At 38.1% G+C, this 27591-nt stretch overlaps 1 protein-coding gene across 12 annotated transcripts in view; it reads left to right on the top strand.

The window, feature by feature from the left end:
* Positions 1-20825, top strand: part of myo1b (myosin IB) — a 118261-nt gene extending 97436 nt beyond the window's left edge. The window contains exons 19-33 of one of the 12 annotated variants that reach the window (XM_087267630.1): positions 2712-2805; positions 7154-7303; positions 7420-7488; positions 7557-7643; positions 7878-7964; positions 8733-8819; positions 10197-10283; positions 14244-14318; positions 14740-14874; positions 14974-15080; positions 15191-15323; positions 18403-18555; positions 18632-18762; positions 18851-19002; positions 20639-20825. In XM_087267630.1, coding sequence (XP_087123756.1) covers positions 2712-2805; positions 7154-7303; positions 7420-7488; positions 7557-7643; positions 7878-7964; positions 8733-8819; positions 10197-10283; positions 14244-14318; positions 14740-14874; positions 14974-15080; positions 15191-15323; positions 18403-18555; positions 18632-18762; positions 18851-18980 — 1525 coding nt within the window. In that variant the 3' untranslated portion in view covers positions 18981-19002; positions 20639-20825. Of the gene's footprint in view, positions 1-2711; positions 2806-7153; positions 7304-7419; positions 7489-7556; positions 7644-7877; positions 7965-8732; positions 8820-10196; positions 10284-14243; positions 14319-14739; positions 14875-14973; positions 15081-15190; positions 15324-18402; positions 18556-18631; positions 18763-18850; positions 20275-20638 lie in introns of those variants that run through there. The other 11 variants (XM_087267633.1, XM_087267634.1, XM_087267629.1 and 8 more) reach the window with 11 other exon arrangements.
* The last annotated feature ends 6766 nt before the right edge of the window (positions 20826-27591 follow it).

Genomic DNA, 27591 nt, shown 5'->3' with positions numbered 1-27591 from the left:
CTTTCTTTCTTTCTTTCTTTCTTTCTTTCTTTCCTTTTGTTTTCTTTGTTTTATTTTCTTTCTTTTCTTTGTTTTCGTTCCTTTCTACCTTCTTTTACTTTTTTAATGTGTATATAATGTACTAGCACTTCACTTAAACTAAGGTTACAAGTTTCTGGATAAATAAGCATACAGCTTATTTATCCAGAGTTGCTCTGTCGAAACCATCTGCCGAGTATAAAAAGGAAAACTTTTAGGCCTCATTTTTTAATGATCTAGGCGTAAAGTCTAAAGCGCAGGGTACAAAAGCATTAAGGGCATGTCTGATTGCACTTTTGCTATTTTAGTGACGAAAAACTTTGCTCTGCGCTACGGCGCATGGTCTAACAGTGTTGTGCTTATTCTCTTAAAGGGCCATGAAACCCCCTCGTTTCAGCAGGGTGTTTTCACACCTCTACTTTGGAAAAAGTCAGAAAAGTGGGCGTGTCCAGCTCTGTTTAGGGGGGAGTGTCGGAGGAACTAAAGTGGGATGGTGTGGGAGTGTCTATTTGGACACACGCGAGTTTCAGTCAAAATACACAAACATGAGAAAGGGATGGTGTTTAACCTACATGGACATCTGTAGTCGAATTATTTGCCAAATTATTAAATGTTGGACTTTAACTGCAGTTTGGCTCTTTCATTCAGGGAATTTATTCATGCCCCTCACAACAAACGCGATATTTGATTCGAGGATCTGCTCTAAGCGTGTATTTTTCATGCAATGTTTGATACCACACGGCGAATGAGAGAAAAAAAACTCTGCATTTCCCGGAAACTTAGATGCACAGGGCAGGTAGCGTCAGAAAGCCGCGTGTGTTATTCCGGTCACAAAATGCGGCGCTATGTTTGCACTCAGTGCAATAGTTAACTTAATTCGATACGAACAAAACTGAATAAACAAAGAGCACTGGTCGCTCACTTACCAAATCTGTAGAGACAGGACAATCACCAGCAACTAGAGCCGCGTCTTTATGAAGAGAAGACTAACGATACAAGGGAATCCGGATTTCAGCGTTTGCAGATGAGAACTCACAGAGAGAAAATGAAAACGAAACTTAATTGCAGCAAACTACAAAAGCAACACTTCACGCTTGTTTTGCCAACACAACGTGGCGTCTTGTGGCGTAAACGCGGTGACACTAATGAATATTAATGAAGTTGCACAATAGAGCGCGCTGATTGGTTTGAACCAAGCCTTACTCATGCATTAATGCATCACACTGTAAGACGTAATAAGACTCACTCTGGCACAGACGCCCAGTCTGCACAATGGAATACAGGCTTTTATGTCATGACCGTGACGCAGCTTCAAAAATTCGTTTCAAACAGGAAGTACGAATTTGCTTGAAATAATGCAAAAACAACCAATTTACACTTTTTAGTGAAATATAGGTGTCCTAATAGTGTTTTTAGCAGTGTGGAACACATATACGACTGTCAACAGCTCAAAAAATGTGTTTTGGTGTTTTGTAACCCTTTAATGAGTTCTGGGTGTGTTTTGAGAATAAACCAATTAGAGTCCCATCTCACATTCTCTTAAAGAGTAAGTTGTATCGCGCCATCATGCATTTTCTATTTACATGGCAGATTTTGTTAGTGGAAAAACTGAAACTTCACTAGCAAGAAAACAGTTAAACAGACCATCTGCAGCACAAGGATAAAGAACAAGCCTTCTCCAATCGGCCTTTATGTTCTCTTTTTCTCTTTTGTGGATAAGGAAAAGGAAACATTGTTGTAGGCTACCCACAGACATTCATTAGCCTACATAATTAATTCTGTTTCAGTGCAAAGATTTGTCAAAACTATTTCTAAATTCATTTTTAATTTCCAGCAAACAAAAAAATAAACAATAATAACAAAGTGTGGTAAAAAACTGAGTTATATCCAAACATACATGCTATGGCCCATATGGTCCAAAACCTGACAGGTGGACAAATCTAAGCTTGTTTTTAATAAAACAAACATAAATATGCATGTAGTAAATAATACTAATAATAATAACATTATACAAAAGCAAGTTGTCATGAATAAACTGAAAAAAGCCCCCCAGAGATGAAGAAGGCATGCAGGCAGTGTTTTTTTTATATTTATGTAGAAGAAAATTATTTTTATGATATTGTAATCCTTTAATTCTTTTCATTCAAATCCTTTCATTTATTCATTTGCAGAGATATTTGAGTATTGCTGTACTTACTGTGTGTTTTAAGCAATGTGTAAGCGAGGCACACTACTAACGGGCTCTGCACTGGACTATAGACCTGCTTTCAGCTGGTCTATTGTTTAGTCTATTTTTGTTCCTCAAAATAGCAACACTCCAAATATGTGCCTTAACACACCTCTTTTCTAGACCGAAACACCCATGAGTCCACTAAATGGCGCAAATGGATTTGCTATTTAAACAATGTGGCTGAAAACAGGAAAATTAAGGATGAGTTGGTCTGAAAATAGCTACATGTTGGGGCAAACATGTCTTGCGCTTTATTGCGCCGGGGTGCATGATAGGGCCCTTTGTGTCAACTCTAGTGTTACTCTCATCAATACAAAATATCAACTTACAAAATACTGGACATTTACTGTAGATAGAATTGTTATAATTTCAGAGCCTTTTTACTGTGGTCTCAGACTTTTATACCCTCATTTTGTGATTTTTGTGGTATGGTTGAATAACAGCTGGTGGATTGTTTATTTAGGGAGGGTGTTGAGGTTCTCCTGAGTGACCTTCAGGTTCCTGCAGAGGAATTTGCCTATGGACGTTCAAAAATATTCATCAGGAATCCCAGAACGGTGAGTGAGTTATTGCATTGTATATCATTGTGATCTTGAGGAAGTTATAGTATACTCACATGGCGTATACTATATTATAGTATATGCCATGTGAGAAAATATTTAGAGAAAAAAATCTTCTTTGCTTTACCAATTCTCCCTACCAACATTTTAAGACTTGAATTTTTTATAAGCTATTAAAGCAAGTTATATGTATGATCTCTCAAGGGTTTCTATAAAGTGTTTTTCAGACAGGAAGTCATGTTCCTTCAGGCTTTTCTCATATAATTAGTAGCAATTGCCTTCATGGAAAAAAAAAAAAAAAACAGCAGTCACACACATGGTTTCACTTATCCCTCCCTCCTCTGTTTGTAAATTTGCATGGGAAACGAGACTCCAGCCGAGAAATTCCTGAGGAGCTCATGAAACCCCTGTACTAAAGTTTTGGTGTCATACACCAAGCAGTGCAGAGCTTTTATCTTATTCTAGTCCATTATTGCTGCATAATTTCCAACCTCCAGGTAATTGTTCAAAGCCACTTAGATATAACACATTTGATATGTGTCCACCCACAGTGTAGTGTATTTACATTTTTTTTTCTTTATGGAATGGCTGTTTATATCATTGATTTTGCTCATATAAAAAATCTGCAAACTGAAACTCACCTGTTTTCCACTGATGCTTATAAAACTGAAGCTTAAAAAAATGTAATTTAATATTTTCACTTAACCTGGCTGCAAAGAAGCAGCAGTCTCTCACTCAGATTTTGTTTTCAAGTTGATTGAATTATTCAGTGTTGAATGACAAAAAACTGCTTGGATTGAAAGTGGCTACTGTCAGCTGCATATTAATATACAGCAAGAAAAATAGTTTCTGTTACTAGATTTTAAATAAATCTGAAACTAGATTTAATGGTGACACTTTCTAAGCAGATTGGCATTTAACAATCAAATCTTCTAAACCAAATTTAGACCGCTCTGCCAGAACATTTGCCACAGTTTTATAAGTATTATTCAATAAAGAAATTGAACGCCAATTATCTACCACAAGTGTTTCTTTTTGTCAAGTCTAAACTAATTTCTTTTGTCTTTGTCATGATGATAGAATGCATTGTTGTACTATTTGTTTTTTAAGACACCAGTTTTAAGCTTTAAGTGCAATTTAAAGGCTTAATTAGGTTAATCACCTTACCTAGGCAAGTTAGGGTAATTAGGCAAGTCGTTGGACAGCAGTAGTTTTTTGCTGGAGCCAATCAAACAAATAATTACTTAAGGGGGCTAATATTATTGACCTTAACAGTTTTTACTTTTAAAAAAATTATTATAATCTTTCAGCCAAACTAAAAGAAAAAAAAAACATTTTCCAGAATAAAAATACAAAAGGAAATGCCGTGAAAACAATTTTCTTGCTCTGTTCAACAGCACTTGTGAAATATTTGTAAAAGAATACAAATTTTAAAGGAGGGAATGTCATATATGTATATATATATATATATATATATATATATATATATATATATATATATATATATATATATATATATATATATATATATATATATATATATATATATATATATATATATTCATATATATGTCATATATATATATATGAGCAATATCACACGAGTAGCAGTGTGATATGGCTGTATATCGGCATGTGTAAATTCATGTAGTCAATACAAAATCAATAAAAACTGAAAACCAGCATAAATATTGTATTAGGAAATATGAACTTATCAGAAATAAAGGAAATAAACCGCAATGCATACATTTTTTATAAAGTATTTGATTATTTTAGAACTAAATGTACAAATCTTTACAAAAAAAGCACTATATTTAGCGGTATTAGAATGAAAGACAAGAAGCCTGTGCAGTAAGATCCGAAGTGGGCAAAAGGCATTTAAACAGCATGCTTTTGAACTGCAATGTGTGTCTCTCTTGTTTACCTGTAATCCGAACGAGTAAAAGGTGTTATATTAGCGTGTAAGAGGGCAGCATCAGTAAATGTTAAATTTGCAGACTTCCTCTGTCACATCTGCATAGTCATCCTTGTCTTTCTCATAGTATTTTTCATAAACTAGTCCACACACAGTGCGCGAGAGCCTGAAAAAGGCAGCGCTCTGCAGCATGCATGCGCGCAATGGGGAAAAATAGACTGCATCAAAAAGCTCATATTGCGCAATGACAGGAAATAATATAGATCGCGCCACCAAACGCATGAAAGCAAAAGTAACGAGCGTGGTTAAAAAAATCTAAGGAGTAGAAAGTACAGATATTTGTGCAAAAATGTAAGAAATAAAATTAAAAAGTTATTGGTATTTGTACTTCGTTACTTCCCATCTCTGCGCACGCCTCCCACCAGTGCCAATATACAGCCATATTGCACTGCTCGTGTAAGGTGTGTGTGTGTTTGTGTATATATACATATAAATGAGCAATATCACACGAGTAGCTGTGCGATATGGCTGTATAACGGCACTGGTGGGAGGTGTGCGATGGCACGAGGCCGCAGACCGAGTGCCTTAGTGCCCCCACCAGTGCTAATATACAGCCATATCGCACTGCTACAAGTGTGATATTGCGTTTATACAACAGTTTGACGGCATAATTGGGTAACACTTTATAATAACTACACACTATGAACCATTTATTAAGCATTAGCAAATAGTGAATTCATTATTTGTTAAGCATTAACTCTACATTAATAAACGTTAGTAAGCAGTTTATAACTGCAGCTATAAATGCTCTATTCTTGACTTACAACCACATTTATAATGTGTTTAATAATTGTATTTTCATCCTCTGTTAATGATTTATTTTTCATTACTAAATTAAGTATTGCATTATTTACAAAGCAGTTGTATTTAAGAGTAGTTGAAGGTTTTTACGATTATTCAGAATGAATTAGTAAATGATTAATAAACTACCGAAATCAAGGTTTATACATCTTATTATTCAGGCATATATTAATGGTTACTATGTATGTTAACAAATGCTTTATTAACTCAACTCAATGCAGTTTTGTGACCTAATCTAAAGTAAGGACTATTCATGCTTTATAATCCTTATAAATGATAATTAAAGGCTCGATATCAACTGAACAAAAATCATTGCAATCTTATCTAAAAAGTAAAATTACTGTAAATATTAAGCATTGCTGAATAACAGGAGTGTCAAAATACAATATAAAATTGCATAAAACAACAACAATATAATAATTTAACAATATAAAAAGATGCAATGTTTAAACTGTACAGTAATTTTATTTTAGATTAGGTTGCACAGATTTACTTTTCATTTGATACAGTTTGATTTGTATATTTTCAAATGAATAGAAATGAATAATGTTGTTTATTTACTTTAATTTACTTTTATTTTTACTTTTATTTACTTTAATTTCATTTTTAGAATTTTCCTTTGTAAAATTTAACTGACTCTTTAATTGTCATTTATAAGGGATTTATAAAGCATGAATAGTCCTCATTTTAGATTAGGTCACAAAACTGGATGAAATTGAGGTCATTAATTTATTAACGTATTAGTTAACAATTAATATATGCCTGAATAATACGACATATAAATGTTGATTTCAATAGTTTATTTATGATTTACTAACTCATTCTGAATGATCTTAAAAAACCACCAACTATGCTTAAATAACTGGTTTGTAAATAAGGCAATACTTCATATAGCAATGAAAAATAAATCATTAACAAAGTATGAAAATACAATTATTAAACACATTATAAATGTGGTTGTAAGTCAAGAATACAGCATTTATAGCTGCAGTTATAAACTGCTTACTAACGTTAATTAATGTACAGTTAATGCTTAACAAATAATGAATTCACTATTTGCTAATGCTTAATAAATTATTCACACTGTGTAGTTATTATAAAGTGTTACCCATAATTGTGTATATTAAAACAAAATCAAAAACGGAGAATTTCAAAAACCCTTTTGTATGTGGAACTACTTTCTTCTACATTGGATTCAAATCATAAGCTGACAGTTAAAACAGTTGAGCAAGCATCTTTTGAACTTTAGATCTGTAGTGTCTGCTTTTTGCTGGCTGTATGTGGGCAGAGTAATACACAAAGGGTAAAAAGGCTGTAGGAGTTCTGATATTGCAGAATATCGCACGGCTATCAGCCAATCAGATTTGAGAACCAGACAGAACTGTTGTATATACACTCACACACACACACACACACACACACACACACACACACACACACATATATATGTGTGTGTGTGTGTGTGTGTGTATATGTATGTATGTATATATATGTATATGTGTGTGTGTGTATATGTGTATATATAATTTTTTATTTTTTTTATGCTAATTTGAAAGCTTTTTTCTTCAGCTCTTTTTTTTGGAAGAGAAGAGGAGACAGTGCCTTGAGGACTTGGCAGCACTCATCCAGAAGATCTACCGTGGCTGGAAATGTCGCACTCACTTTCTCCTTCTGAAAAAGAGCCAGGTGGTTGTGGCAGCCTGGTACCGAAGATTTGCGGTGAGCTGCATTTATATCACCTTCTATAGGAACCATTTAGAGAGAGACATTTTTTTAATTGCAAGATGGTGACTTAAGATGTTTTTTTTTTTATTGTTTTTGTTTTTTAAATGCAGCAACAAAAGAAGTACCAGAAAATCAGGTGTTCTGCCTTAGTAGTTCAATCTTTCATTCGTGGATGGAAGGTAGGTTTCATATTCTGCAGTTTCCAAAAACAAACAAAAGGTCTTTTCTCATTCAAGTTTTTTTATAGGCCCGGAAGCTTTTGCGTGAACTAAAACACAAGAAGCGATGCGAAGAGGCTGTCACAACAATTTCAGCTTATTGGCATGGAACCCAGGTAATGAACACAGTTTCTCATTCTGTAAAGTGATGAAAACTTTTACTGTGGGGTTTGATTTTCAACATTAGAGCTTCTTTGCTGCTTTTGCTTACTATTTTCTCTCTAGTCCAAATTTTCACTTCTGCTTTTGATGCAGTTTACTCTTCAATCACTCTTTTCTTGTAATATGTCTAATATTTTATTCTTTGCTATACTGTCTCTGCTTCGACGTGGCAAATGTCAAATCCCCAGGCTCGCTGGGAACTGCGTCGTCTTAAGAAGGAGGCATGGAATAAACATGCCGTGTCTGTCATTTGGGCAGCTTGGCTTGGAACAAAGGTATTTAAAGAGCTTGCCAATAGTCATCCCCCATCCCACCTCATCAAGCTTCGAATGACTCCTCTTTTGTTTAGATGTGACTAACTCTGTTTTATCATATGTAGATAGCTGCTTTGGGGAAATAATTGGGAAATATATATTGTTAATTTGCTGACATTAAGTTGGAACATCTGTATGCAAATAAAAGCATTTAAGTGAATGCTTGAATCATATGTTCTTAGAACTAACCCCTTTCTCATATTCTACTTTATAACTTTTTGCAGTATTTACTGTCCAATGATGGCTTGCATGAACAACTTAACAATACATTTTAGTGTGTCAATAATTTGGTAAAAAAAATTAGTTCTGATGGAAACACAACGCCGGTAGTTAAATGTGGCAATTGTCATTTATACCCTGCCGTTTTATGTATTTCTAAATATGTTTTTGGTGCATTTAAAAAAATAAATAAATAAAAATTGAGACAACTTTAGGACTAGCAGGTTAATTCATTAAATTCAAACCTAAATAATAAAAACTAATTTGTTTTTTCTATCTTGATTTTTTTTCCTGTTAATTATAATTGTATTTAATGTCCTTCCCCAACATATTAATGTGGGTGTACTAATATTAGGCTTTCAACGTTTTGTTTTTTTCGTCATAACATTTTTTTGTCAGAAGAGCAAGACTTTTTTTTTGTCTTAAAATGTTTTACAGCACTGAATTAAAACACTCGTGTGCTTTTAACACATTTTCTTAATACTTTTCTGCCCTCATCTTTGGAAAAAGGCAAGAAGAGAACTGCAAAAGTTAAAGCATGAAGCTTGTAGTAAACAGGCAGTGTCTGTCATTTGGGCCTGCTGGCAAGGAACAAAGGTATTCTCCTTTACGTCTGTGTGACATCTATTTATTTATTTATCCATTCATTCATTCATTCATTCATTCATTCATTCATTCATTTGTACCTGAGGCGACTATGAGGACCATGACCAATTTACTATGAGCTTATCCTATATGTTATGCATGCCAACATGCTCAAGACCCTACAGCATGAATCATACGTTCAGTCATACTTTGAACAGGGAGAGTTATATTAGCAGGGGTTGAAGTTCGAAGCCTGCTCGGAACAGGTAGACGAGAGCCATTCATGGCTGATACTTATTTATTTGTTTTTATTATTTGTTTGACAAAGAAAGCTGTTCAAGGACACAACATTCACTCATTTATACATAGGTAGGATTTTATTATTATTATTATTAAAATCAAATAAATTACAATGACCACACACCGCTCTGACAAAAAGGGCAAGGCCCCCAACCTGCCCAGTAAGATTATTATTATTATTATTGTTATTATTATTATTGTTATTATTATTCTCTGGTACATTTCATTTTACAGTAATATGTTTATTGAAACATTATAAATGTTTTAGAACTTCAGTGTAACAACTTAAACAGTTGTTGTTGCTTTTGTTAACAACATTTTAGTTTTATTAACTTTATTTGGCTTAAACTGTACTGTTAAAAAACATTGATATTATAAAATCTTTTGGGGGAGTTTTATCTGTCAAGATGTCAGGATTCATATGTAAGCAATTAATGTATTTGTATGAAGTGATGCTTTGATTTCTGGCTGATAAAAGAAAACACCTTGATTTTTTGCAAAACCGTTGATAAAATTATTCTTATTAGTAAGTAATTGTAGCAAACCACTAAAATGCTTTCATTTAATGTAGTGTAATTGTCTTTATTTATAATAACAGGAGATTTCTGATTGCTTTCTGAATAACCTCATGACACTTGAGTACCTTTGGTGTAAATTATATTGTTTAGATGTACATGTCTTTTCATTCCATTCTCAAGCCCATGCACATCCTTTTTGCATGTTGCGTTCACTTTTGCACTGTTGTTTTCTTCCACCCTATTTGAGTGACCTTTGCCTTCTTAAGCTGTGTGTGGCTTGTTTTATTGTGTTTGTATGTTGTGTGCCTTAAGAGACCAATTGTACTCTTACTTTTTTTATTGCTCCTTTTCCCCTTGTTTTCACTCATGTTTTGTTAATCCCATGAAATAAATATCCACAGGAAAACCTTGATGATGTCCAACTGTCTTAACCAGCACCAAATATAGAGCATCTTATGCAGCTGAAGTGCAAATTTGTGTGATGTGTGGACCTGGCTTTTTGCTTCTGCTTAGCGCTCCGATTCCTCTGTACCTTTCAGCATTCATGCGCATCTCCCTCCCTCCTTCACAGGCACGTAGAGAGCTGAAGCGCTTGAAGGAGGAAGCCAGGCGTAAACACGCCATTGCTGTCATTTGGGCCTACTGGTTGGGACTAAAGGTATATTCCAACCATCGCCTCTTGCCAGGCATGGAAACGAGTAGGACGCATAAACATAAGTTTAATAAGTGTCACTTAACTAGCTGTAGTATACTAACAATATAATCTAACCCCAGAGTTAATTTCCACAGGTCCATTTTTGCCCAAGTCAGTGACAAAAATATAGCTGTGGTGAAATGTTAAAGGATTATTTCACTTCTAGAACAAAAGTTCAAAGTTAATTAAATAATGTTCTTTACAAGTCACTCTTTCATCATTATATATAGGGGACATGTAAAAGCCTGCCAGTTACTGCTTGACCATAGTCTAAACACCAAGATGCAAGATGGTAGGGCACCACACAGTCAGGCAGTGCTACAACACAGTCACTGGCAACAAATGAGCAATCAGTTAAAAAATGTATGTTTGAAAATGACTGATTGCTTCCCTAGATAAGATATTAATTTCTCATATGAGATTGTTATGAGCCTTTTGGAGCTACATTTAAACTGCATTTTGGAATTTCAACCTTTATTAGAGTCCACTATATGGAAAAAATCCCTGAAATGTTGTCTTCAAAAAATACATAAAAAATTATTTATGACTGAAGAAAAAATAACATCTTGGATGGCAAGAGGTTAGTAAATCACAGTGCATCCGGGAAATATTCATAGTGCTTCACTTTCCACATTTTTTGTGTTTCAGCCTAATTCTAAAATGGATTAAACTCATTTATTTCCTCAATTCTACACACAATACCCTATAATGTCTATGTGAAAAAAATAAAATAAAATAATAATTGTTGCAAATTTCATACGAAAAAAAAAAACTGACAAATCACATGTACATAAGTATTAATAGCCTTTGCTATGAAGCTCTAAATTGAGCTCAGGCACATTCTGTTTCCCCTGATCACTCTTGAGATGTTTCAGCAACTTAATTGGAGTTCACCTGTGGTAAATTAAATTGAATGGACATACTTAGAAAATGCATACACCTGTCTATATAAGATCCCAGGGATTGACAGTGCATGGCAAACCACAAACCATGCATGAAGACAAAGGAATTGTCTGTAGACCTCCGAGACAGGATTGTCTTGAGGCACAAGGCTGGGAAAAGTTACGGAAAAAATCTTCTACTCTGAAAGTTCCAATGAGCACAGTAGCCTCTATCATCCAAAAGTGGAAGATGTTTGGAATTACCAGGACTCTTCCTTGAGCTGACCGGCCATCTAAGTTAAGTAATTGGGGGAGAAGGAAGGTGATCAATAACCCGATGGTCACATTGTCTGAGCTCCAGCATTCTTCTGTGGAGAGAGGAGAACCTTACAGAAGGACAACCATCTTTGCAGCAATCCACAAATCAGGCATGTTTGGCAGAGTGGCCAGAAGGAAGACACTCCCATAAGAAACAAAATTCTCTGATCTGATGAAAATAAAATTGAACTCTTTGGAGTGAATGCCAGGCGTTATGTTTAAAGAAAACCAGGCATCGTTTATCACCAGGCTAATACCATCCCTACAGTGAGGCATGGTGGTGGCAGCATCATGATGTGAGGATGTTTTTCAGCAGCAGGAACTGGAAGACTAGTCGGATTGAAGGAAAGATGAATGCAGCTATTCAAATCCTGAATGAAAATCTACTTTGGTGTGCTCTTGACCTCAGAGTGGGGTGACGGTTTATCTTCCAGCAGGACTATGACCCAAAGCATTATGCCAAAAAAATATTAGAGTGGCTTCACAACAACTCGGTTGGATTTTCTATGAGTGGCCCAGTCAGATTCCAGACCTAAACTCTATTAAACATCTCTGGAAAAATCTGAAAATGGCTGTACACTTTCGCTTCCCATCCAACCTGGTAGAGTTTGAGAGATATTGCAAAGAGGAATGGAAAAAAAATTCCCGTAGACCTGTGCATCATGTTCAAAAAGACTTGAGGCTGTAATAGCTGCCAAAGGTGCTTCAACAAAGTATTGAGCAAAGGGTGTGAATATTTATGTACATGTGGTTTTTCAGGTTTTTTCTAAAAATCTTTTTCCACATTGTCATTATGGGGTATTGTGTGTAAAATGTTAAGGAAATAAATTTATTTTATTAGGCTGTAACAAAAAAAAAATGTGGGGGAAAAGTGAAGTGTTATGAATTTTTTCTGGATGCACTGTGTGTGTAATTTAATTTTTTGTTCTAGAAGTGTACACATCATTAAACACATGACTCTGGTGTGTCTGCATAAAGCAGAATTACATTTGTTATCATAATCTATAACTTTAGAAAAGTTATAGTTTTGGCAGGTTTTTACCTTTTTTATTCATAAACTTGGGCAATGGGTAAAACAGCTTTGGCTTGACCCTGCAAAGAATGCCTGAATGTGCTTCTTTCTATTCTGTTCTGTTTTACGACCAGTTGGTTGACTGTCTGGGGCATACCATAAAATGTTAAATCCATGTTTTGATGACATTTAAAGAATGATTTACTTCATTTGCTAAAACAATCAACCATTAGAATAAATACAATTAATAGAGGTCTAAATGACTTGCTGATTAGATTAATTATTTATTATAAAAATTCTTTATTATAAAATAATTTAAATATATATATTTTTTTTTAATCACACTTGTGCAATTACAATTTGATATACAATAAATGGTCTGGATGAATACAAATATCAATTTAGATGCAGCTTCTGTAGAAAAATATATGGCTGTTGGAGTCTAAACTTTTTCTGTATTATAAATCCTATAAACACTTCTTTTTGTAAATGTCTGTTTGGGTATTTTTCTCACACTGTTAATTAGATTAGTTTGCAAATTGTTAAAAAAAAAAGCTGTTTTTAAATGTCTGTTGTTTTTGTTTCTAGTCCTTGCAGACTGACAGTTTTATACTCTACATCCGGGGTACCAATCCTGCTCCTGGAGGGCCGGTGACCCTGCAGTGTTTAGCTCTATTTTGCCTCAACACACCTGCCTGGGTGTTTCAAGTATACCTAGTAAGACCTTGATTAGCTGGTTCAGGTGTGTTTGATTAGGGTTGGAGCTAAAATCTGCAGGACACCGGCCCTCCAGGAACAAGTTTGATGACCCCTGCTCTACATTGTCTTTTTTTCTTCTTTCAGTGCATAATTAGTTTTTCATTTTCATGCATTTTTTTTTCAAACAGGACATAAATTGTTTATACTTGACAGAATTTATTTCTCTATAAAACTAAATATGCATTGGGAGAAAAGAAAGAGACCATGTAAAGTATAAAACTTTGATTTTGCAAGGAAAAGAAACACATGTAACATAAATTAAAAAAAAACAGTAGCTTGTTTTTTTTAACAATTTACAAACTAATCTAATTAACTGCATGTGAAAATCGCCAAGCAGACATTTACAAATAGTTTTACACAGAAAAAAGTTTAGACTCAAACCTTTACTGCATTTCACATTTTAATTGCACAATTGTGGATTTTTTATTATTTAAATTATTTTTATAATAAAGATTTTTTCTAATAAATAATTAATCTAATCAGCAATTCAATGAGACATCTACTTATTGTTTTTATTCTAATAGCTGATTATTTCAGCAAATGAAGTAAATAATTCTTTGAATAACCTAAATAAATGGATATTAGGATTTCGCCCCAATGTGTAAGGGTTTCTATTTGCCTAAAATACCCTTGTTTTCTGTTTGTTTTTAGGTGTCTGTCCTGTCTGATGTCTGCATGCTGCTACTAACATACTCTTGGCTTTCACAGGCATTTGTTTTTTTCTCCGCCCTCCCATAATGTTTTACTGTTTCTTTTTTTGTGTGTATATCTTTGTATAAGCATCTTACGGGTGATCTCCATCTTTTCTGGAAAAGATAATTGAGTACAGATGTACTATATGACTGTAGAAGGTGGTTTTGATCACATTACTGTTTCTGTTCTGCCCGCTTCCAACTTTCATCACAAACTTTTGCAGCACATAGAAGAGAGCATAACTGAACAATTGTTTTACAGGTTCGTCGGGAGTACAGGAAGTTCTTCAGAGCTAATGCTGGCAAGAAGATCTATGACTTCACCATCCAGAGAATTGTAAGTCACTTAAGAAGTTAATTATTGAATACAGTTTTATAATCCAGAAAGAAGACTTACTTGTTGGTAGGTCAATATTTATCTTCTAATTTACAAAAGTTTCTGACAAGTCCAGTTTTAATAGGGAGCATGGTTTGCTTAAACTATTTAAAACAAAGTGTTTCTGCTTCACTTTTTCTATTTTTTATTCTAGGTAGATAAGGTAAAATCCCCTCTGCTAAATCCATAGAAGTGTAGATTACTTTTTCCATGTAATCTTTATGTGGCTTACAAAGTACATTAAATAAACAACTAATTGGTGCTACCTTTTGGAAATGTATTACCTACACTTAGTCACCTGAGAAGAAAGAAAATGATTTAATAAAAGACTGGATCCAATAAAAGATCCAATGAAAGTTCCGAGCTCCTGTTTTGTCTACAGATACAGAAGTACTACCTAGGCTTGAAGAAGACAATGCCTTCCATGTCACCGATCGATAAGAGCTGGTCAACTTGTCCCTATGGTTTCCTTGATGGGACACATCAAGAACTCAGGAGAATTTTCCATCTGTGGAGGGTCAGTATTACTAGATGACATTAATTGTGAGAATGAGAAAAAATTCTGTCATGTCAAATTTAAATCATTTATAACCCCCTTGTGGTGTCCCTCAATCAGTGTAAGAAATATCGCAGCCAGTTCACAGAGGAGAAGAAGGCTACCTATGAGGAGAAGCTTGCAGCCAGTGAACTCTTCAAAGATAAAAAAGCCTTGTATCCTAGCAGGTAGAGCAAAGAGCAGTTTACCTAATTTCCTTTATGTATAGTACCTTTGTTAAACATATATCTGCTCTATACCATTTCATTCTAACAATGGATATCCTCTGCTTTTACAGTGTCAGTCAACCTTTTAAAGGAGACTATGTGGAGATAACTAAGAATCCAAAGTACCAGAAGCTCAACAGCTTGGTAGAGGACAAAGTTCTTCTTGCAGATGTTGTCAGTAAAATCAACCGGGCCAATGGCAAGGTACGTACTGTTAGTTCTGTGTCCAGGGTTGACTTATTACAGTTAGATAGTCATTGTAACTGCTCAAAAATCTTATTAAATCGGCATCATTTGTAATTTGCTCCATCAACTATTTGTGACATACAAACTTGATACAAAAAAATCCCTGAAACCAGCTAGTAATCTAGCATTAGGTGGGTTAGACTCGTATGGACAGCTAAACTTGCAATGCTCAGATATTGTCTAAAAGCAAAGCATACCTGCATTTGACACTCTTTATTCATTTACATTTTACATTTTAGTCATTTAGCAAACGCTTTTATCCAAATCGACTTAAAAATGAGGACAAGGAAGCCATTTACACAACTAAGAGCAACAATGATTAAGTGCTATAGGCACGTTTCAGGTCTGTAAAGTCTAAGAAGGGAAGTATTAGTAGTATTAGAATTTTTTTTTTTTTTTTGGTACAGTTAGTGTGATATTCAGAGAGGCAATTGCAGATTAGGAAGTGAAGTGGAGACTAAATAGTTGAGTTTTTAGTCGTTTCTTGAAAATAGCGAGTGACTCTGCTGTTCTGATGCAGTTAGGGAGATCATTCCACCAACTGGGCAGATTGAGCGTGAGCGACAGTGATTTCTTCCCTCTTTGGGATGGAACCACGAGGTGACGTTCATTTACAGAACGCAAGTTTCTGGAGGGCACATAGATCTGCAGAAGTGAGAGCAGATAAGAAGGAGCAAGGCCAGAAGTCACTTTGTAGGCAAACATCAGAGCTTTGAATTTGATGCGAGCAGCAACTGGCAGCCAGTGCAAACGGACTAGCAGCGCAGTGACATGTGCTCGTTTAGGTTCATTGAAGACCACTCGTGCTGCTGCGTTCTGGAGCAGTTGAAGAGGCTTGATAGAGTTAGCTGGAAGCCCAGCTAGTAGAGAGTTGCAGTAATCCAGTTTGGAGAGAACAAGAGCTTGAACAAGGAGTTGAGCTGCATGTTCAGATAAGAAGGGTCGGATCTTTCTGATGTTATAGAGTGCGAATCTGCACGATCGAGCAGTTCTAGAAATGTGGTCAGAGAAGTTTAGTTGGTCATCAATCGTTACTCCAAGGCTTTTCACCATTTTGGATGCAGTAATGGTTGCCCCATCCATCTGGATTGAAAAGTTATGGTGTAGAGTCGGGTTGGCAGAAACTACAAGCATTTCCGTTTTTGTGAGGTTCAGCTGAAGATGATGATCTTTCATCCAGTGTGAAATATCCAACAGGCAGGCTGAGATGCGAGCTGGAACCGAGGGATCATCAGGATGAAAAGAGAGGTATAGCTGGGTATCATCAGCATAGCAGTGGTAGGAGAATCCATGTCTCTGGATGACTGGTCCTAGAGATGATGTGTAGATGGAGAAGAGCAGTGGCCCAAGAACAGAGCCTTGAGGTACCCCAGTGTTTAGATGCTGTAGGTTGGACACCTCTACCCTCCAAGACACCCTGAATGACCTGTCAGAGAGGTAAGATCTGGACCATTGTATAACAGTGCCCACCACGCCCAGTGGCTCGAGCGTAGATAGCAGGATCTGGTGGTTGACAGTGTCAAAAGCAGCTGACAAGTCCAGCAAAATGAGGACTGATGATTTAGAGTCTGCTTTAGCCAGTCTGAGATCCTCCACGACCGAGAGCAGGGCAGTCTCAGTTGAGTGGCCTTTCTTAAAGCCGGATTGCTTGTTGTCCATGAGATTGTTTTGAGTAAGAAAGTCCAGGACTTGATTGAACACTACTTTCTCCAGAATCTTGGCCATGAATGGAAGCAGGGATACTAGTCTGTAGTTTTCAAGTAGCGTATGGTCCAGGTTGGGTTTCTTTAGCAGTGGGGTTACCCTAGCCTGCTTAAATGAAGTGGGGAATAAACCAGAGTCAAGAGATGTGTTAATTATGTGAGTCAGTGTTGGTATGACTGCAGGAGAGATGGCTTGCAAGAGATGAGAGGGAATGGGATCGAGTGGACAGGTGGTTGCATGGCTAGATAGCACGTTTTTGGACACCTCAGACTCAGAGAGCTGAGAAAAAGAGGTGAGTGTGTGTGGTGTTGGTGGTGTATCTTGCGTGTTTGTTGTAGGTGCAGCAAATTGAGCACTGATTTTTGCAGTTTTGGTGCAAAAGAATGTAGCAAAGTCATCGGAAAATGTTTTAAAAAGTAGGCGAGGATTCGTGGCATTGTTGATTTTCAGACGGTAATATGTCTGCTTTGCAGAAGTAACCTCAGCTGAGAAAGAGGACAGAAGAGTTTGGTATGTTGTTTGGTATGTTAAGAGCTGTGCAGGATTTTTTTTTATTCAAAATCCATAAATCCAAATACATGCAAGTGGTACATATGGTTGAAGATGTCATACAGTGCAAACCTGGATATACCTAGGCATAGCTGAACAATAAGAATTTAGTACATACAAATGACACACTGAGGCTTAGGCTCCATTGTTTCCTTGTTCTCATGTGCTGTAAGTGTCATGAGTGTAAAATCCTGGTGATATACTGTTCACATGATATGAATAATATATCCTTGGCTGTATTTGAGCATATAATAAACTTACAATCTATGTGGGACTCTTATTTTGAAAAAAAGAGAGAAAAAAAAAACTAAGGCCAAAGGCTATTGAATAAGGGTACTTAAGCTCACTCTGCCATGCTATGTGTTTTACATTGTTTTCAATACACTGCTAAGTAATTTTAGGAAAATGCTGAATGGCAGTGCTGGTGTGCAAGCAGTACATTTATTACAAACAATCTTTAGAATTTTAAAAGACATATTGTATGGCTCTGGGATTTGCACCAGACGTGCAATGAACTATAATAAGGAGCAGTTCTTTTAGGGTCTGGTCATAAGGTCTATTTATATGTATCTTTTGTTAGTTTAAGCTGTATTTATAAACATTTCTAATTAGGCTACAAACACATGTAACCTGATGAGTATGTGTTCAATACACATTTATGCATCATGTCAATCAGTCTCACTCCTTAATCAGTATTAAATTTAAGTAATTGAAGGTAAATTGTAGTTATGTTTACTCTTTCAGCCTAAGCTTTGCATTTTAAGTCTACTAATTAACTTTTAAGGGAACGCCCAGAATTTTCCTCCTGACCAAGAAGTGCCTGGTTCTGGCTGATCAGAAGACAGGTCAGGTGAAAGCCAGCGTTCCCCTGCCAGACCTCAGCAGTGTTTTTGTGAGCACACAAAACGATGGCTTCTTTGCTCTTAAGCTTAGAGAGGTATGACATATTATAACTTGCATTATATTGGGCACCATGTGAGTCAGGAACTCCTTTTAACATGCTCTCTCTTTAGGGTGCTACATCTGCAGCCAAAGGTGACTACCTGCTTAGCAGTGACCGACTGATCGAGATTATAACCAAACTTTACTGCACTGGTGCAGCTTCAGCTGAAAGGAACCAGATCAAAATTGATATTTCAGATGAGTAAGTGTCCAGCATTTCTGTGCATCATGTTTTGTTTTGTTCTCTAAGTTTCACTCTTATAGTATAACATTTTCTCTCTCCATTTTAGGTTCTTGGTACAGTTTAAGCAGGACAAAGTTTGCGTAAAATTCATCCAGGGTACTCCTAAGAACAGTAATAGTGTCTCATGCAAGCGTAAAAACAATCGTCTTCTGGAAGTGTCTGTTCCATCACCATAAGGATCAATCAGCTTATTCCACTGTAAGGATGTCACTTCTAAGATTCTTCACCCTCCACCAATCCCATAATGATTGTGCAATTATCTTGATCCTATCATTTTTTGTTCTCTATAGTCAAAACAACAGATTTTCACACCTGATATTGTACAGCTTTCCAATGTCAAATGTGGGATGAACATTTATATTTCTCTTTTCAAAGTTCTTGGGACTCATGAGTCTGGTCTTTAATTGTAAAAATAATTGTGATTACAGTAAAATGGTTTCTGGCAGACATCCATCTGGTGAATCTTACATCAACCTCTGATCCGCATTTGCAGTCTTTGTACCATTGTGGTTGCATTAGCCTCCCATTGAGCAAAATTGTGTACATAGAGATGCTGAAAGGGTTTTGTTGGGCTTCTAGAAAGATGCTGAAAAGCTATAAAATTTGAATACTGCACTTTTTCAATGGAGTAGTGGTAAGGACTTGGATTGCTGGTTGATGTGTTAATTTTTCTGTTGTGTACAGTTCTCATCCTGCATTTTAATGCAGAAAAGTAATTTTTTGAAAAAAAATACTCTAACTTCGCCAAATGAAAAAGTATTCTGTGATCCAAACTCTAGTGCCATTTAGCTGTCTCTTCCCTAGAGAAAGAAATTATCTTGTATGAAAGTGTAGAAGGTTCAGACACGTTTTTTACAAGCCAAATAGTTTTATAATAATTAATAATTATTTTGTTTATTATTATTATTATTTCAGTTTATTGATAATTGCCAAACAATATAATTTAAAATTCTTTTCACATGTATTATGTTTATCAGTTCTTTCTTTACTTTAAATCAGAGTATAGTTTATCGAAATTTAGTATATTAGAAATGCAGTATTTGGCAATTTGCCTGTAAATTTGGATTTAAAATGCCAAAGACTGACAATGGCCCTGCATTTATTATTATACGGTGCTTTAAAGACCTTCCCTTAAAAGTAAACCCAATTGCATTGTGTGAAATTGACTAAGAGTAACAGGAAGATGTCATTCGCATGTCAGGGTTGATTTAGATCTGTAATCAAGTGATAGTGTTGGTGAGGCCTCACAGAAGAAAACTTGACATTAATCTCAATACTACAACTATGACTGGTATGATCTTCCCCAAGTTATCTTCAGTTAGTCCCTTTACCTAAATCTGCTTGGATGGAGGCTAATAATAGGTATATTATGTCCTATACTGTATCTTGGCTATTTTTTGCCACTGGAATGTGGGCTGCATCACTTTTTTAATCACTCACATGTTATTAATAAATCCTTTCAAGGCCTGACATCTTGTTTTGTTGACTTTTTTTTTTAAACCATGCTTTCTTTGAATGCAAGACACACTGTTGCCCAAGTATATTTGGTTTATCGTAATTATTGTGATTGTGAATAATACTTTTTTGTCAGTCATATTTAAGGAAATATTTCCCACATTGTTTTAGTGGACTTTTTGTATTTTTGATCTCCTGAAGACAATGGCCACTAAAGTGATGACTTCTGCTTTAGTTTCTTAATGCTTTTTGATGTGTTTTTGTTATTCTTTACATAAATGCACAACAAGAGATTGTATTGTCTTCCTCTTCAGGATGTTTGTGGAAGCTGATTTACTTTATGATCAAGAAATCTGAAATATGTCTGTCTTTTATGCAGGAAGCCTTGGGTTCTTCTCTTTTCTGTCAGATGCTGAATTGAAGAGAGCAGAGAAATTGTTGTATGCATTTTTTGTGTATTTAAATGTAACCTGTTCTGAAAGACATGAAAATGTTGCATAACTATTAAGTATAATAAGTGAATTTTTTTTTAATTGAAGCAAAAAATAAATAACTTTGGATAATCAGTGTGGCTTGTTTGATAATGCTGATTAAATTTGTTAAGTTTAATTTGAGGGTTTATCAATTCAGTAAAAAAAAAAATTTAAACAGGTGTCATTAATGATTCTTTATTACAGTTTTTCTCGATTGCTATAACTCTTACCAACCTTTTGAACTACAATTTCAAAGCTATGATGCCTATTTTGAAAAAAAAAAAAAACATACCCTAAACTTTAAATACTATTTCCTGCTTTGACGTGAATTACATTTGGTGAACTTTTACTAAAAAACTACTCACAAATCTCAAAAATTTAAAGTGCTTACACAATGGTCATTCAGAAAGCACAAGCATTCAAAAATGTTAATTCAAGTAACAACAGCCTGAGCTCAGTTAGCACACAATTAACCAACTGGAAAGACTGAGAGTTAAAATTCACACATATCACACATTCACACATATCACACATCAATCTGAAACTTTGATGGATAGATGAAAAGTTCAATAATGCATCCAAAGAGAAGAGGTAAAGGACACCAGAGTGGAGGAGGAAAATGATGACGAGGAAGAGCGAAAGCACGGAGGACCAGCAGTTTTGGATGAAGGTCCAGCCACTTTAGTTGACCATGTCATACTGTATACCCAAGGTTTTCTAACATGTTTCTGCCTGCATACTCTATAAACCCAATAGAGGATTTTATTTTTTTATTAATTTATTTTTTTGCATGGCGGTAGAACGTGTATGAATGAGTTAGACATTTGACATTTAAAAAAAAAAAAATCCTCTTTTATCCAGATTTCTGCTTTAACCAAGAAAATGGGACTTTAAACAGTCTATTGCTTTGTGTTGCTGTCTTTACTGCAGATAAAGTTTGTATGTTGGCTACTTGTCAGTATTTGTCAAATAAATATTTCTGATGTTTACACAGGTGCTGAACATTTTTTATGAAATATTTATTATTTATATTTAGATATTTTTATTTAATATTTATATTTTTTCGTGTACTGAAGAATAACTAATAAATAAAACTGTGTGTTTTACTGTGGTTGTTTACAGTGGACAGCTGATTCACAATCATTTAATATTATTCAAATTCTCAAACTCCACAAAGAAACCTCAACTGACCCAGCCGAGGCTCGAACCAGCGACCTTCTTGCTGTGAGGCGACAGCACTACCTACTGTGCCACTGCGTCATGTGACATATACAGTAAAATTGATTTAGATAGACTGAGGGTGGGGAACGATGAGGAGGAAAGGGGCCCTTTATTATCAGAGGACCAAGAGAATTATCATAAACATGGTTTTGGCCAATAATTTGATGTTTTAGAAAAATTCACACAAATAATAGTAAAATAACATCCTAAACCACCGAAGAGTTTGCAGTATTAATTTATTGCGTACTATCATCTGTTTTGGTTTTTCAGTGCAAAATGTAAATGCAGCATGTATAAACTGAATGAATTTACGATGTGGAGATGAAAAAAAAAATTACTAGTTTTGGAAATATTGTTTTTTATTAATTGCAGTGTGCAAGACTATGCTGTAGTGCGAGTGTGTTTCCTTGTGTGTGATGTCTGAGGGCAGAATTTGTTTTGTTTTGTTTTTTTTTTAGCAAGAGTAAATGGTTTGAGTGTGAATGATTTTGGGTTTCATTTTAACATGACAATAGGATGTTTGAGAAATTTGGTGAGACATCATGAATTTGTGTTTACTGTTTTGGGAATATAAAGGAAAGTTTCAAGAATGTCAAGCAATCAAGAAAAACTCAAGAAGGAAGTTGTCAGTTGTGTCTGTATAAAGGACCCAAAAGCAGAGGAGTTCAATTCAACAAGGTTTTTTAATAAAATAAGCAAAAAGAAAGTGACTCAGCGCTTGCTGAGATCCCAGAGCAGATCTTGAACTTTAGTAAAAAATAAACTGAAAATTGGACCACAGGCAATGTTCAACAGTACAGGAAAAATACCAACAAAAATTAGTAGCACCACATGAAAAAGAAAAATAAGGAGTGGGCTAAATTTCAATCAAAAAATAAAGTTAGTTTTTGGTCCAGGCCTGGTAATGCAGGAGAAGGGCAATGGCAACGCAAAAGATCAGCTCTCCAGTAGGGCAGACCAAATCCGGGATGGATCCAGGGAACTGGACAGAGAACACAATGATAATACAACAGACCGACAAGAAGGCTGTAAGAAATCCAACACTCTGACAAAAGGAGAAGCGAAACACCCTCAGATATAGGAGCAGCAATTAGCAGAAATGAAAGGCAGCTGGCAGTAACATGTGTGGCTACTAATTGTAAAAGACGATCAGCTGAGTAAAGTTACACAGCAATTTGGAGACAAATTAGAATGTTGTCAGTAAGGAAAGATAGAAAACGCTGTCAGAAAAGAAAGAGGGCAAAGTTCAAACCCGGGTTCTGACAGTACCCCTCTCCCCAGGAACGCCTCCCGGCGTACCCGAGATTTGAGGCAACTGCCGATGGTGGAATTCCTCAATGAGCGCATGGTCCAGAATGTCCCGAGCTGGGACCCAACATCTCTCTTCTGGGCCGTACCCCTCCCAATCTACTAGATATTGAAAACCTCTACCTCGCCTCCTTGAATTAAGAATCTTTCTGACGGTGAAGGCTGGAGAGCCTTCAACCATCAGGGGAGGAGAGGGTGTAGAAGAAAGGGGGGAGTGGGGAGAACGCAAGACAGGTTTGACACAAGAAACATGGAAAACAGGGTGGACACGGCGTAGACTCCGGGGTAGCCGAAGCCGCACCGCCACCGGACTGATCACCTTGGTAATGAGGCATGGTCCAATGAATCGGGGTGCCAATTTACGAGCAGGGACCCGAAGTGGCAGGTCCTTAGTGGAGAGACACACCTTTTGACCACAGACATATTTGGGTGCATCAGCTCGGTGGTGGTCAGCAGTTCTCTTGGTGCGTTCCCTGGTCCGCAACAGTGCCTGCCTGGCCCTTTTCCAGGTGCGGCGGCAGCGTTGAATAAATGCTTGGACCGAGGGAACGGCAGCATCGGCCACCCGGGAAGGAAACACAGGGGGTTGGTAACCAAGACAACACATGAAAGGAGACAGCCCAGTCGACGACACCGGAGTTGTGAGCATATTCTGCCCACACCAACTGCTGACTCCAGGAAGAGGGGTTATGGGAAGCCAGGCATCGGAGCATCCGCCCAAGATCCTGGTTTGCACGCTCAGTCTGGCCGTTGGTCTGTGGATGGAATCCTGACGACAGACTAGCAGTAGAACCAATCTGTCGGCAGAACTCCCTCCAAAAGTGGGAAATGAACTGGGGCCCCCTGTCAGAGACCACATCCTCTGGAAGACCATGAATCCGGAAGACATGGTCCACGACCACCCGGGCCATCTCCCTAGCAGATGGAAGTTTGGGGAGGGGAATGAAGTGGACCGCCTTGGAAAAGCGGTCCACCACAGTGAGGATCACAGTATTGCCATCGGATGGAGGGAGACCAGTGACAAAATCCATGGCAATATGTGACCAGGGGCGGGAGGGAATGGGGAGAGGATGAAGCAGACCAACGGGACGAGAATTAGAGGATTTATTTTGAGCACAGACCGAGCATGCACCCACAAACCGGCGGATGTCCTCCACCATGGCTGGCCACCAAAAGCGCTGACGAACGGCAGCCAGCGACCTCCTTACGCCTGGATGGCAAGCGAACCTGGAGGAATGACCCCACCGAAGGACAGCTGCTCGGGCCGACACAGAAACATACAACAGACCCACCGGACATCCCTTGGGCACCTGGACTTTGGCTAAGGCTCGCCTGACAAGGCCCTCAACACCCCAGATAACAGCCCCCACCACATGGCCCCTGGGCAAAATGGTATCAGGGTGGGGATTGCCATACGGAGTGCCAAAGCATCGTGACAAGGCATCTGGTTTACCATTCTTAGAACCAGGTCTGTAAGAAAGAGTAAAATTAAAGCGCCCAAAGAACAATGCCCAGCGAGCCTGTCGGGAGTTCAGCCTCTTGGCTGTCTGAATATACTCCAGATTCCTGTGGTCGGTCCATACCACAAAAGGTTCAGCTGCCCCCTCCAGCCAATGACGCCACTCCCCCAAAGCCAGCCGCACTGCCAGCAGTTCCCGGTTACCGATGTCGTAGTTCCGCTCTGCAGGAGACAAACGGTGAGAATAGTAAGCACAAGGGTGCAATTTATTGTCTTTAGGGCATATCTGAGAAAGAACTGCTCCGACACCCACCTCTGATGCATCAACCTCCACCACAAATTGTCGTGCTGGGTCAGGTAGGACAAGGATTGGCGCAGTTGTAAATCGAGACTTTAATTCTCTAAAAGCTGCCTGAGCAGCTATAGACCAGCAAAAATGAGATTTGGTGGAGGTTAATGCTGTCAGAGGGGCCGCTACCTGGCTGTAGTTGCGAATGAAACGCCTATAGAAATTCGCAAAGCCCAAGAATTGTTGTAGAGCTTTGCGTGAGCCAGGAACCGGCCAGTCGGAGACAGCTCTTACCTTTTCTGGATCCATTCGAATGCCCTCCACCGAAATTATGGAACCCAAGAACGGAACTGACTGGGCATGAAAAAGGCATTTCTCTGCTTTGACAAATAACTGATTCTCCAGCAGCCTCTGCAACACTCGTCTGATGTGCTGGATGTGCACCTGGAGAGAGGGAGAAAAGATGAGAATGTCATCCAGGTACACAAAAACAAATTTGTTTATCATGTCTCTCAGCACATAATTGACGAGTGCCTGGAAGACAGCTGGGGCATTGGACAGCCCAAAGGGAAGAACTAAATATTCAAAGTGCCCAGTGGGGGTGTTAAAGGCGGTCTTCCACTCATCGCACTCCCTAATCCGGACCAAATGGTACGCGTTGCGCAGGTCCAACTTTGTGAAAACCCTTGCTCCCTGCAGGATTTCGAAGGCTGTTGACATTAGAGGAAGGGGGTACCTGTTTTTAATGGTTATGTCATTGAGCCCTCGATAATCAATGCAGGGACGCAAGGAGCCGTCTTTCTTTTTCACAAAGAAGAACCCTGCTCCGGCCGGAGATGAGGAGGAGCGGATGATGCCGGCTGCCAGAGAATCAGACAAATACTTCTCCATGGTCGCTCGTTCTGGAGCTGACAAAGAGAAGAGCCGCCCTCGAGGAGGTGAGGTACCAGGTAGGAGGTTAATAGCACAATCATACGGCCGGTGGGGGGGGGAGAGATGCAGCTCGGGATCGACTGAAAACCATGCGCAGATCGTGGTAAACCCCTGGAACCCGGGAGAGATCAACATCCTCCTCCTGCAAAACAGAAACAGAAGAAACAGAAGGCAACAAGTTGCTGACACAAGACAATTAGCATGACAAGAAGATTTCCAAGTTATAATAGTGTTCTCTGCCCAGTTAATGTGTGGATTATGTAAAGATAGCCATGGATGGCCCAACACTATGGGGGTAGCTGGTGACTCAAAAAGGTAAAACACCAATTCCTCCCGGTGGTTGCCAGAAGTGACCAGACTCACCGGCACAGTGATGTGGGGGATGACAGCTAGCTCACGGCCACCCAGTGTGGAGACAGACACGGGATCCACTAGAGGCTGGATGTGAACCCCTTTAAGATGAGCCCATGTCGAGTCCATGAAGTTGCCCTCGGCACCTGAATCCACAAGTGCAGAGCATGAATGGAGGACATTCTTGATGGACACCATGACAGGCAGTAGGGTGCGGGAGCAGAGGGATGAGGAGATGAAAGTGCCGCTCGCCAGAACTCTCCTGATTACTGGCGAGCACTGGCTTTTACTGGGCAAAGTGAAGCAACATGACCCTGCCCGCCACAGTAGAGACACAGCCCTTTAGACAATCTTCGTTGTTTCTCCTCTGCAGTAAGGCGAAGTCTGCCCACCTGCATGGGTTCAGGCTCAGTTGGACCAAACTTCAATTGGGCAGCAGGAGGCAACTCAGTGGCTTCTGGTCTTGAGCCCATTAAAACACGACGCCTAAGGTCAAAACGATGATCCAGCCGAATGGCCAGGGAGACTAGTTCATCAAAATGCTCTGGGGGATCACGAGCATAAATTTCATCTTTGATTATGTCTGTCAAACCATCCAAGAATCGAGCTGACAATGCCGCTTGATTCCACTCGCTGGTTGCTGCAAGTGTGCGGAATTCAATGGCATAGTCTGCCACAGAGCGTCTACCCTGTTGGAGAGCTGCCAGCAGTCGAGACGCTTCCTTTCCGAACACAGACCTATCAAATGTTTTGATCATCTCCTCCTTGAACCGATGAAAGTCAAGACAACACACATCTTCAGCCTCCCAGACTGCTGCCCCCCAGTCTCGGGCCCGACCAGCAAGGAGAGAAATAATGAAAGCCACTTTGGTTCTCTCCGAAGCATAAGTCTGAGGTTGAAGAGAAAACACAACTTCACACTGGGTGAGGAAAGATCGACAATTAGAAGGCTCACCCGAGTAGACTGGTGGGTTGTTAACCCTGGGCTCCAGTTGAGGGATGCGAGTAGTTGTGGATGGCCCTAACCCCTGCTGGAACTGGAGACTATGGAGCTGATCAGAGAGCTCAGCTACCCGGGAGGCCAACATTTCCACTGTACGATGTGCTGAAGTCAGCTCCTGCTCATGGCGGCCTAGCATGGTACCTTGAAACTCCATTGCAGACAATACAGACGAATCCTCCGCTGGGTCCATACTGGTCAGAGTGTTCTGTCAGGTGTGTCTGTATAAAGGACCCAAAAGCAGAGGAGTTCAATTCAATAGGGTTTTTTAATAAAATAAGCAAAAAGAAAGTGACTC

This window comes from Danio rerio, chromosome 9 (genome assembly GCF_052040795.2).
Source record: "Danio rerio strain M-AB ecotype USA chromosome 9, GRCz13ab, whole genome shotgun sequence".
Classification (NCBI taxonomy): Eukaryota; Metazoa; Chordata; class Actinopteri; order Cypriniformes; family Danionidae; genus Danio; species Danio rerio.
Note: the sequence above shows the minus strand (reverse complement) of the source record. Positions and strands in the feature narration are given on the sequence as shown.